The 13724-nt window shown below is 37.3% G+C and overlaps 1 protein-coding gene across 24 annotated transcripts in view; it reads right to left on the bottom strand.

The window, feature by feature from the left end:
* Positions 1-13724, bottom strand: part of SUGCT (succinyl-CoA:glutarate-CoA transferase) — a 749025-nt gene that overhangs the window by 701525 nt on the left and 33776 nt on the right. For all 24 annotated transcript variants that reach the window (XR_011437729.1, XR_011437726.1, XR_011437728.1 and 21 more), the window contains one exon: positions 10143-10263. Coding sequence is in view for 19 of the 24 variants with exons in the window: in XM_070264346.1 (XP_070120447.1) it covers positions 10143-10263 (121 nt within the window). In the remaining 5 variants the exon portion in view is untranslated. The remainder of the gene's footprint in view (positions 1-10142; positions 10264-13724) is intronic.

The following is a 13724-nucleotide window of genomic DNA, read 5'->3' as shown; positions in this document are numbered from 1 at the left end:
TAATCTCACAGTTTCATAAAGAGTTCCCATGGAAAACTATCATAATGTTCCTTCTACCCAGTAACAACTCAGTATCAGCTTTAAAGTGGCATTTGCTATCAGGAAGAGATATTTATTTAGAAATTATGTATATGGAAAAAACTGATCTTTTTCTTTGGGTTTAAATAATTGAAAATGTATACGGAATCAATCAAAACACTTTTATCATTAAATAGTATCTTTTCATACTTAAAAATTCTGAAGACAGATACTTCAGCTTTGCTCTACTTAATGTGATTTTTTACTACCTGAGATATATATTTCTTCAACAAAATTTGAGGTAAAGAATGTTCAAATGGGACTTTCTTGTCTCAATTTCAGCTGAGGCTTCCAACTCAAAAAGAATGGCATGAGTGTCAAATACCAATGTGGGCTAAGCTAAAAGATTACGAAGCCAGTTTTGCTGCCCTTAGCTTATCATCCGTTTGCGGGCATATGCGAAAAGGTGGGAAGGTAAATATGACCTTTAGCAAGGATTTCCTTAGAAAGAGTTGTCAGCGTGCTATGCATTTCACCCTGTCCAAGGGGAAAGACCAGCTACTTCCCCTCTACTTCGAGCCACATGAGGGACTCTTCAAAAAAAGCATCTGAGATCTTGGCCTGTGTTCTGGAAATTTGAAATTACCTACGGACTTGACATAGGCCTAAAAAAAAAAAGAAAATATCAAAAGCAAGGAGTTATGATTACATCAGTCAAAGGCAGCAGAACTAACAGATTTGGGAGTAAACTGCCCTCTCACTAATGGTAAGGAGGAGGAAGGAGGCATTTTCCCCATGGGCCAAGTGGATGATCAAGAGAGCAGAACTAGTTCATTTCAAAAGGCATTCTACCCATGAGCACCTCCTATAGGACAAGGTGACCCAAATAGATAGACGCTGTGTACAGAGGACCACACAAAGCCAGGGACAAAGGGGGAGGACTGTAGCCCAAGGTCTCCGAAGAGCCTACAAAGCTCCCCACAAGACAAAGAGCCGCCACTTGAGCTTCAGGCAGCAGAAGGCTCCAACACAGGGCCCCAACCACACCAGTCTAGCACGGCTCTTCGGCACCCATTAACTCACTTCCCTTCCCTGAGAGGACCAGATTCTGAAGGAATCACAAACAGCAGCTAGCAACAGGGAAGAGATGCACCACAGAAGAATGAGGAAACTGCCTGTCCTCTTCCACACACACACACACACACACACACTCACACACTCAGATTCTTCAGGTTTCCAAGAAGGCAGGCCCAAGTCAGGGAGAGGGAAAAGTCATAAACTGTACAAGAGTCTAAAGTTTTGATTTTAGATTGGACTTTTAATATTTTAAACGAAATGACTGGAAAAAAGTCTATAGGACTTGCCTGGGATTTTATCCATGAGCGAGGAGAATGAGTCAAGAGTGCAGGTTTGCAGAGGCAGACTGGGAAAGAATAAAGTTTATGCTTACACGCCGCTGAGTCCCACTTGTATAACACATCTGTTACATTGTGTAAGGGTAAAAAGAAGTATTTAAAGATAAAAAGGTTATGCCCTTCGGGGATAAAATGAAGGCATAAAGTCACTTTCTGGAGTCAGTCCATGTCTACAGACAAAATATAATCCCAGTCCCTAGCTTTATGGGCTGTGTTTTGAAATCTTGTATTTATGTGCTAAATTTCTCTTCCCCTGCAGAGATGGTGTCATTATTTGTTTAAATAACGAGTTTGGTACGAAATGGTAAATATGTCAAACCTCACTTTTGCAAGGGATTACCGACTATAAAGTTGGACAGATGGCCACAACACGGAAATTCTGGGGGAAAAAATATCACCTGATAGAAGAGCGGGCAACAGAGACACTCATAATCTAGACCTGCAGTTTCTGATTATTTTGACTATGATGACCCCTTTTAATGTCATATCCATATTTATTATTTATTCAATCTAAAAATGATGCTTAATGTCATGTGAACTAACCTGGACTACTGTTTTTAGAGGTTAAAAGCAAACTTGCCCATTGTTATTCCGTTTGACTTAACTTTGATTCTTTCTCTTCCTTCTTTGCATCCGGCTTTGCTTGCTTCCTTCCTCCCTCCCTCCCTCCCTCCTTCCCTCCCTCCCCCCTTCCCTCCTTCCCTCCTTTTTCCTTCCCTACTTCCATCCTCCCCTGCCTTCCATCCTTCTTTCTCTGCTGTTCAAAATTTTTATGGATTTACAGTGCAAGCAGACTTCTAAGTATTCTTCTTTAAAAGATGTGGTTATGGAGTGAATACACAGAAAATGATGAGAATATATATATATATATATATATATATATATATATATATACACACACAGACTAACTCACTCCATAGGAATCCAACAGCAGCAGTGTTTTGTTTTGTATTGTCGTTGCCATGATATGAAGGCTGGATGCAGTTGCTAGATGATTCGCCATATCCATTTGGGCTCATCATTTTCTGCTGTTGACTCTGGAACACTATGGAGCCTTTAGTAGTCCAAAGAAATTTTATCTTAATAGCTACTCTCTGAAATACGAACCTTATTTCAACGTCCAAGGTATATAACAAAGTTCTTCACTGAGTCAATCAGTGTTTGATTCCTACCTCTTTTAAAGATTATTTTTAATGTAATTTGGATCATATCCCTCTACTGCTTAAATCCCTTCCAGCAGGCCATGGTACTTGCACACCTATGCAGTGTCTTCTCAAGCAGTTTGGTCCCAGTTTTTGGTATTCTAGGCACACTGGCTTTCTCTTTGGCCTTTAAAGGTATCTAGATCTTTCCTACCCCAGGGCCTTTGCACATGGTATTCTCTCTGCCTGAATCACTCCTCCCCTTGCTCTTTGATTGGCTGGCTCCTTCTCATACGTTAGGTCTATTAAATTTTACCTCCTCGGACAGGCTTTCCCTGACCATCCCATTTACAGTATGGGATGTCATCCCCTCCCCTATTAATCTCTATGATCGTACCCTGTTTGATTCTTTCATAACGACACAATTTGTTAGTACATGCCATACTATATTTTTAACTTGTTTACAAAATGTCTCTGACACTAGGCTGTAAGCTCCTTAAAGGCAGGAACCACGTCTGTATTGTTCACCCTGCAAACTCAGCACAGCCAGGATATACAGGAGCTCAAGAAATATGTGTTCGAGTAGGGGGTGGAGGGACAAAGGGAAAGACGGAGGGAAGGAAGGAAGAAAGGGAATTATTTGGGTATTTCTGAATCTTTTGTTGTTGTTATTTCAAACATAAAAAGAGTATACAGAATAATATAACAAGTACTCATGCACCAGCTAGTCAGCTTATTTGGCAAATATAGTTGAAACCCCATGCGCATCCCTTCCCTGTCCCACATCCCTCCCTCTTCACTCCCCAAGGGTAATTATTCTCTTGAATTTAGCATTTTTCATTACCATGCATGTCTTTATATTTTAACCACATATGAGTGAAATGCTAAAAATATACATATATTTGGTGAGGAAGATTGGCCCTGAGCTAACATCTGTCTCCAATCTTCCTCTTTTCGCTTGAGGAAAACTGTCCCTGAGCTAACATCAGTGCCAATCTTCCTCTATTTTGCATGTGGGATGTCACTACAGCACAGCTTGATGAGTGGTGTGGAAGTCTGTGCCTGGGATCTGAACCCACAAACTCTGGGCCACCAAAGCAGAGCATGCAAACTTAACCACTATGCCACCAGGCCAGCCCCCTATTGAAATATACTTAATTTGATATCTTCATCTTTTTGCTATTACAAACAATGCTGCTATGAACATTCTTCTTCATGTCTCCTCATGCACATATTCAAGTTTCTGTACGGATACCTAGAAGCGAAGCTGTAGGTCATAGGGTAGACGTGTACAAGCTCAGAAGGGTTTGCCAAATAGCTTTCCAATGTGGAGAAGAATTTACAGTCCCCCAGCAATGTTCAAGGGTTCCCTTGCTTCATCCATACTTGGTATTGTCAGACTTTTAACGTGTCAAACCCTTAGGTGTGAAATGGAATATTATTCTTGTTTTAATTTACATTTGTCTAAGGACTGCTGAGGCTGAGTAACTTTTTACTGGCCGTTCAGGTTTCCTTTTCTGGAGCTTGCCCACTTTTCTGTTGAATTGTCTCTTTTTTCTATTTGATTTGAAGGACTATTCTATATATTCTGGTTATTAATCATTTATCATTTATCTTGCAAACGTCTGTGACTTGTCTTCTTGCTTTTTTATGATACAAAAGTTTTTTATTTTAGTAAGTTGTCAAGTTTACCAACTTTTGTTTCACAGTTTGTATTTTTCACTTGCTGTCTACAAAATTCTTCCCTGCCCTAAGGTCATAAAGACATTTCCCTATATTGTTTTCTTAAAGTTTTACTTTTTATAGTTAGAGCTTAAGTTCACCCTAGAACATTATTTTACTGTATAGAATAAACCTGAAGTTCAATTTTATCTTTCTCCATAAGGATAACCAATTGTTCTACCATCAATTACTGCATATCCATCCTTTAATGATCTGTAGTATAAGCCCAAAGAAAAAACTTTCCACTATGTGTTAGTATATTTCTGAGCTCTCTATTCTGTTCCATCGATCTGTTTCTTTATCTAATATTACACTGTCTTATTATTATGGTTATACAGTAAGTCTTTATATCCAACAGAGCAAATCTGCCTACCATGTTCTTCTTTAAAATTGTCTTGGCTATTCTTGTCCTTTTGTTTTTACGTATGCTATTCCTTCATTTCTTAAGTAGACCACTCAAGCTTTTTCTATTGAAAACTAAAGAGTGGATCTAACTCTCTGGAATATTCTCTCTGAATTGAATTCTGAGGTCCCTTATGAGGCCCCATGCCCTAGTGGGACCCTGCAATCTGTCCATACAAGGACAGAGATTAAGAAAATGCTATGGAGGGATTCACAAAAATCAAAATGCACTTTGGAAATCCCTTTCTTTAAAAAGAAATCAGGAAATTTTATTAAAGGGCATACACAATGTTCCTACCACAAAATTAGCCTAGTCAATAAGATAATATAATGTTTATCCTTGTAGAAAGAGAGTAATGAAGTTAACAAGAAGAAAAAAATAAATATTTTTAGATGTGGTAGAGAGCATTTTTACTGCTAAATTTTTATAATTAACAACATGCTCTGAAGATACAAAAGAAAGAAGGTACAACTTAAAAATACATTGTTAGAGAAAATATCATGAAACTCCTAAAAGTATAAAGAGGTTGAAAACGGTCACTTTAAAAAAAAAAACTTCTTAAAAAATATAAATATGACCTTTCAGAGATTCTCTCTACCCAGTGCTACACAGGAAACTACAGTTTTCTCAAAAAGTAATTCTTTGTGAATCATAGCTTTTTCAACACTGCCCCCTAATGTTCATACTCAGCTTCCTCTGAAAGGACAAGAACACCGTGCTAATAACAATAATGAGATCCTCCCCCTCTTGCGATCAGTCTAGCATTTTTGTCCTGCAGACCAGATTTCACAGACTGAGGCAATCTCAACCACACAACTGTCAGAATGCATTAAAGCAAATCTCCCAACCGTTCTAAGATTACTCTCATCAGCAATAAGGCCAACATGTGAGTGAGAACAGACTATTTGCGCTTGGACAGCCCTGACAAGACAGCAATACCACTGGGAACCAGCAGGAAAGTCTACAATCCCAATCACAACATGTGCAACTTAAGCCTGATCTAATCAGGCTTATTAAAAGATACAAAACAAACATTGATTACGAAGAATCTCAAACTTCTAAAAAAGAGATGGCCCTTGCATTACACACACACAAACTCATGACTCGTAAGTGATCTTTGTTTCCAAAAGAATCTGTTGAAATTTAGACTCTCTGGTGAGAAAATGTGTTCATGACTTCCACCGTTGAAAATACAATTAACACAAATGAAAGAGAATAGCAAAAATATATTATTCTCAAGTAGAGCAGTTCAGTGTCTTGTAATCACAAAGTCCCTGTCATCATTTAACAATGATATACGTCTAAGAATGGAAAGCATAAAGGCTCTTAATATTAGGTCAAGAAGCCTGAGTTTTAAAGCTGTCTGCCATTAGATAGCTGTGCAACTTGCGATCCCTTAGCCGTTCTGGATCTGTTTCCTTATCAGGAAATAAAGGGGAATGAATTGGATGAATGTTTTCCTAATGAATTCTAATGATTGTCAGGAGGTGGGGATGTCGAGGATTATAGAATTATGAGAGGTGCTTTCAGACTACACATGGCTCTCCCCATCGCCTCCTTACTCCCCCATCCCAATAACTGAAAAGCATATGATACTCCCATTCTCCCCCGAGCTGAGAACTACTGAATTATATAATCTATCCCCAAGGCACTTTGCCACACTAAAATGTTAATAGGAGATCTGAGAACTGCAAGAAACCTTAGAGATTCTCCAGTCACAAGCATGGCCCAGAGGCTCTTCTGACTCTAACCACTTTTAGTTATAGGTGGGGAACTTGGGGAAGTGTGAGGCTTCCCAAGTGGATTAGCATTTTACTTGGCTGGGTGATGTGATAAATGTATTACTATTCCCTATCTTCACCCTTCTTGGCATCCACGCCCTTTGCCACGTGACTTTGTAGTTCCTACCACTAGAGTAGAATATATTTCTCCACCCATTGCTATTGGGTTTGGCCATGTGACTTAGTTTGACCAAAGAAATATTAATAGATGTGATGTGAGCATAGGCTTTAAATGTGCTTGTAAGATTGGGCTTGTCCTCTTGTGCCCTTACCTTTCACTATGAGAAGAATAGGCGTTTGGTAGCCACTGATCCAAGAAGTATAAGAGACATGCAAAGCAGACCAGGCCCCAGCCTGCAACGTGCAGCCAACCCTAAGCAGTATAGACCACCTGAATCCAAGCCAACCCACAGACATGGGAATGAGAAATAAACACTTATTGTCACATAAGACTTTGCATTTGTTAGTTATGTAGCATTTTTATGGTAATAGGGTAATTCAGAAGATAATATTTAACCTATTATAATATTTTAGACCTCAACATTTCCATTGGATTGTGAGATCCTAAGGAAAAATTTCTCCCTCTCACATATATAAATATTAATATATAAACACAAAAATGAAAGTGTAATTACAGATCTATAAAATAGTACACCTAAAAAAGAGTTAGATGTAGTGGCAAAGAGTTTTCTACAATGTACAGAACTGTGTCTCATGTTGATTCAATAGAGAAGTTAATGATCACTGGGCTCTTCATCCTGTCTAAAATAATAAGAATCAGCCAAACATTGTAGTTATATCTGACTTTACATAAAAATACCACCATGTAGATAATTACACTGTGAAAAGTACTATTTATATTAAAGAAGGATGGCACAGTCATTATAATATCTCAATTAACCTAAATGTAGAGATTCAGGAGTGTTTTAGTTATTATTATCTTACGAATAATAAATATTTTAAGATATATTTCTGTGGCTTTTACAGAAAAACAAGATTTTCAGGTATCTATCTATTTTGAGATAAATTTACTGAAATATAAGGTGCAAAGTTTGGGCTTAGTTCCTTTATAAAATCTTTTTTAAATGTACTAGTTCCCTTCCTGCCTTAGGAAAAAACTTAAAGTATAGTGACCTAATGACAATAATTGAAGATTCATTTCACAGCACAGGCTCTTTTGGTCCCTTAAAGCAATGATCACTGTACAGTGCTATGGATAAAGAAATCACAGACTAGGCCAACCTATGCACTAACCCCAGGCTATCTTCTGAAAGTTTCTTTGGAAAATACAAACGTAATATTTATCACTTAATCTCGTCTCCGAAAAGCGGAATGCAGAAAAAATTCAGCTATTAAAAGCTCTTCAGTCAAGTTCTGATTATTTACTCATTGATTCAAGAAACTCCTGTGGAGTCTCTACCGGGTGCTCTGCACTGTGTGTGGAACCTGGAACAGAAAGAGCCTGCAGGATAGTGGGGGAGACAAGCTAGTAAAGAGGAAAATGGAAAATGTGATAGAGAACATCCAGCTCAATCTTCAGGGGTCAAGAAAGTCTGCGCAGAAGCAACGGCATCAAAACTGAGATCTGAAGGACAAAGACAGAGTAAACAGGTGCAGCAGGGGAATAGTTTTCCAAGTGATGGGAACACCACATGCAAAGGCTCTAAAGTGAGGGAGGGCATGGAGAATTTAGGAAATGCAAGTAACTCAGGTCCATATATGCTTTACGCTTTATGCCTTTCTGCTTTCTGTCTATATTTTTAAGCTTAAAATATCTATGAAGATAAACACTTTCTTCACTTGATTTCCAGGAGGTTCTCCTCCCACTTCACTGACAATTCCTTCACTGTCTCCTTCACTGTGTCCTTGTCATTTCCCAAACATCTAGTCGTTACAGTGCACCAGGCTCAGCCTCCCAGACACTCCTTTCTCATCTACATTCACTCTCTAAATGATCTCAACCAGGTTTCCAATAGCATCTACTTACTCATCACTATCAAATTTTATATCTCCCCAGAACTCCTGACTCTTAGATCCAATCCCTTACCCTACACCTCCACTTGGATATCTAATAAACACCTCAAGCTAGACGTGTCCAGAACTGAACTCTTGACGTTTTCCCTACCAACACTGCTTTCCACAGTCTTGCTCAACTCCGTAAATAGCAATTCCATTCTCATAATTGCTCAGGCCAAAACCTTCGAGTCATCCTTAACTCTAGTCTTTCTCTGATACTCAGATCTATTCCGTCTGCAAACTTATCAACTTCGTCGTGGAAACATTCGGGATCCTCTTACTCTTCCATTCTCTGCAGCACTGCTACCCTAATTCAAGTCACCATCCTCTGGAGGCTGGAATAGTTCAGTAGCTTCATAACTGTCCTTCCACTTCCACCTTTGTCCTCTATAGTCTCTTCTCAACACAGGAGCTGGCATGATGTTTTTAAAAATAGGTCAGATCATATCAATCCTTGGCTCAAAACATTCCATTAGTTTACAATCTTACTCAAAGTAAAAGCCAAATTCCTTAAAAGTAACCCAAAAGCCCTTTATGATCTTGCTAACCAACATCTCCTGGTTTTCTTCATATTCATGCTCCTTTGCTCACCCTGCTTCAGCCATCCTTGCTGGTCCTCAAACATGCCCAGCACATTCTTGCCTCACTTCTTTGCACTTGATGCTCCCCGTACCTAAAACTCTCTCTGCCAATATCTATATAACTCATTCTTTTACTTCATTCAGGTCCCTGCTCAAATGTCACCTTATCAATGAAGGCTTCTCTCACCTCCCCATATAAAATAGCTCCTCTTCACCCCATCCACGTTGCCCTACTTTATTTCTCTCTTTAACCCTTATCACTACCCTACTCAATCACAAAAAACAAAAAACAAAAGAAGGTGCTTATTTATCTACTATCCATCTCTCTAACCCAGAATGTAAATCTCCTTGGGAGCATAAATACATGTTATTCATTGCTATATCCAGAACCTTAGAATACTGCCTGGCAGGACATAGGCCTGCAGTAAATATTTGGTGGATGAACGAATAAAGGCTGAAAATATTATGAATTTTTCTGACAAAAACTATTAATGTAACTTTCAATTTTAAGAGCCACTTTCCTATATTGCATTCCTAATTAATAGGCTTATAAAAATACGTAAAACTAATACGATGACTTTTTTCCCTTTTGGCCCAATGACATACACACACACACACATGAGGTTCACCAGCAAGAGCTGAATGACCGGGAAGACTTTCTAGCACTCTTTTCCTTTTCCTTCACTTGGCTTAGCACTTTTGAATATATTGAAGGAACATGTTGAGTTCCTGTGATATCTTAAAGTTGATTAATATTTCACCTTTAATTCTGTATATGAGTTAATAACAGTACTTTATAAAATATCAATAGAAAAGTTGGCAAAAACTACAAGCATATAATTCAGAGGAGAAATACAAATATCCCGTAAATACATGAAAAATATTCATTTAGGTTAACATTCTCTAGCGGTTAATTTTCAGCAACCTAAAATAGCTTGGGGGCCAGGGGATGGAGAGCAAAATCACTTCAAGAAAACCAACACTAGCAAGAGATTTCTTATATAAACAAAGAAACCCAGAAATTGGACAACCTACTCACTGAGAAGGGTGTGGGGTTGAAATACCTGTGATGGAACAATAGATGATGTGAGGAGCAATCTTGTCTATATCTTCATATCCCAGGCCCACTGCAGACAGTTTGCCAGGGACATAGTTTTCCACAAATACATCACAAACAGCTGCAAGCTGAAGGAAGAGATGAAGATGAGTCAGACTTCTTAAGGGACTTCCAAACTTTCAACAAATCCCCACATGATAGAATTCTAATTCAGTAAAAACAATTGATCCTCATTTTGTAATAGTCCAGAAGAATCACAGGAAAAGCAGAATTACAAAGTAGAATTAGATAAACACACAGGTTCTGGTCAACTACTTGAGGTATTACTGCCAGTAAAACAATGGCTATTAAAATTTTCAGTAAATGCTGTGGTATTAAATGGATTCTGCTTCGGTTAAACGTAAGAAACATCTAAGCTACGTGGTCCAAATATATTCTCAGAAGTTTAGGCAGAAAAATTAGAATATAAGTACATAAAATATATGGAAAACATCTTTTAAACACTTTACAAAAAATTAAATACGATGTCTTTACTACTCCCTATTCTTATTATGCAATATTCCTCATTGCAACATGCACATATAGACACTTAGTACATGAAAACAGGATTCTGAAATGCTTTCATACTTTTCAGATGCTTTCTTTCCAAAGAGTTTCAAATGTATTTAATAAATCATTGTTTTTAAGAAAAACTATTAAAATATAACCCACTGAATCATCAACTGTCAGAAACAAGACGCAGATCTTTATTCCTAGGTGACTGCTATAGGAATTAGAGGACAAGGAACCATTGTAAACCTTAATCTTAAAATTTTTTTCAAAATTTCAATTGTGACTATATATCTTTTAAAGTCTTTTTTTAAAGTCATCATAAAAATTATACTAGGTCACCCAGACAAATTAATTACAGTAATTCTTGAACATATCCAAGAGCTTAATAACTATTAAATAAACTTTTAATTGCCATGTTGACTTGGATTTAGATTTATTTCCACACATACAAACTAATGTAATAGAATAAGACTCTAGATCAGAAGTGGGCAAACTTTTTCCATAAAAAGTAAAATAGTAAATATCTTAGCCTTTGCAGGCCACATCCATTCCCTGTCACATGTTCTTCTTCATTTTTGTTAACAGTCTTTAAAAATGTAAAATCCACGCTTACTCCACGGACTGTATAAAAACAAACCTGATTTGGCCCCCATAGTTTGCCAACCTTTGCTCTAAGAGGAAAAGGTTAAATTCAAATAAGCTTTAGATGGAAACACATAAATAAATTGAGTGCCGGCCACCAAATTGGGAGTGTATTTATGGAATTGTCTGACTTAACAAAATTTGGAGAAGAGTGGGAACTCTTAGGAGATATCTCAAGGAAACAAGTTATCATCCTCCAGAGCTCCTGAAACAGAAGCACCAGATGCCCAGGGGACCACCTATCAGGAAAGGAATGATAAATATATTAAGATATAGGACAGAGACTGAAAGGTTTAAAGTATGCGCCCCAAATCTAAAGCCATATAGGCATCCTTTCCAAACTTCAGGGGCCAAATAACATTTGAGCTACTTCTCACATGGGCAGTTCCACATAGTATGTTCCAGGGAGATTCCCAATAAAGATGCACTTATTTATTGTTAATGATTCTACCAAGTATTGGTTCGGGCTTTGAAGGGAGGGCGGGAGTTAGTATTAAATAAAACACAAAGGTACAGTTAGGCTTCGATTCACTCCACAAATTTTCCTAAGCCTCTATTTACTACTTAGAAGGCCCTCGTATAGGCACTAAAGGAAACAAACTACATCAAACACATCCAGGCTTCCACATTGGTCATCTCTCACTGCATGTATTCTGCATGGTGTATGATAAAGTACCTTATGTAAATGACATTTAATAAATTAGTTTTAATTTTAAAAAACTCTGGCAGGTGCCTCAAAAAGTTTAACATACAACTACCATATGACCCAGCAATGCCACTCCTAGGTATATACTCAAAAAAATTGAAAACAGGAACTCAAACAGATACTTGTATGCAAATGTTCATGGAAGCATTTTATTCACAATAGCCAAAAGTTGAAAAACAACCCACATGTCCATTAACAGACAAATATATCCATCCCATAAAGTGGAACATTATTCAACCATAAAAAGGAATGAAGTTCTAATACATGCCACAACATGGATGAACCTTGAAAACATTATGCTAAGTGAAATTAACCAAACACAAAAGTACAAATATTGTATGATTTCGCTTACATGAAATATCCAGAATAGGCAAATTCATAGAAACAGAAAGTAGATTAGAGATTATCAGGGGCTGGGGGAGAGGGAAGTAGAGAGTTATTGCTTAATTACAGAGTTTCTGTCTGGGGTGATGAGACATTTTGGAAATAGACAGCAGTGATGGTTGCACAACATTATTAATGTAATTAATGCCACTGAATTGTACACTTAAAAATGGTTAAAATGGAAATTTTTATGTTATATATATTCTATCACAATAAAAAAATAAAAAATTTTTTTAACAATGTACAGTATTTGTATTTTTAGACTTCTGTGGAATCCATCTCAAGCCACATAAAGTATCCAGATGGACCACAAACAAATTCACTGTTCCAATAAAACAAGAAAAAAATACAATGAATACGTTATGCTAAAACAAGTGTTCCAAATTTTTTTTTTTTCCTGAGGAAGATTTGCCCTGAACTAACAATCATGCCAATATTCCTCTATTTATTAGTCTGTGGGCTGCCAGCACAGCATGGCTGCTAACAGAGCGGTGTAGGTCTGCACCTGGGAAACAAACCCAGGCCACCAAAGTGGAGCACACCAAATTTAACCACTAGGCCACCAGGGCTGGCCCCTCAAAATATTTTAAGTAACCAAAAGAAAGCAATAAAAAACAATATACATTTTAAGCAACCAAAAAAAAAAAGCAATAAAAACCAATATACATGGCATTATCTCATGTTTTGGGGGAAAAAGTGAGTACATGAGGGCATAAAGAGATTTGATATGATACACTAAAATATTAACCTTTTTGCCCATGAACAGATGTTACCTGTGTAACAAGAAAAAACAAATTTTTTAACCAGAAAGAGTTGTGCTCAGAATACCATGTAGTCTGGCTCTACAATGTTATAAGAAAAATATGAAAAAGTCGAGTTTAAGAACTAAAGATTTCTACTGATAAAGACGCCCAGTAGTTTTTTATGATTACCTAAGAACTCAATGTGTAGGCATTATTGATATTTACTGATAAAATATTCCAGGAAAAGTATATAGGGCAGAAATTATTCTTTTCTCCATTTTATAAATATTTATTTTAAATAAATATGTACTATCCGCTTACTAGATATTGATTCTTAGTGAGTCTGTCATCCAACATATTCTCTCTCCCTCTCTGTTTCAGGATATTCACCCAGTTCAAGATAATGTATGTTCCCTATAGCTTTAGCCAAGGCATTCATAGGCTAAACAGGACAGCGCTGAAATCAGTCATCAGAAAACTTCCTCGGAGTTAAATTGATCTCCACACTATCTACAAGCATTATACAAGTCAATTGTTTCAGTAGAGACCAAATGTTTACTGC

Source organism: Equus caballus, chromosome 4 (assembly GCF_041296265.1).
Source record: "Equus caballus isolate H_3958 breed thoroughbred chromosome 4, TB-T2T, whole genome shotgun sequence".
Classification (NCBI taxonomy): domain Eukaryota; kingdom Metazoa; phylum Chordata; class Mammalia; order Perissodactyla; family Equidae; genus Equus; species Equus caballus.
This window is presented reverse-complemented; position numbering and strand designations above follow the sequence as displayed.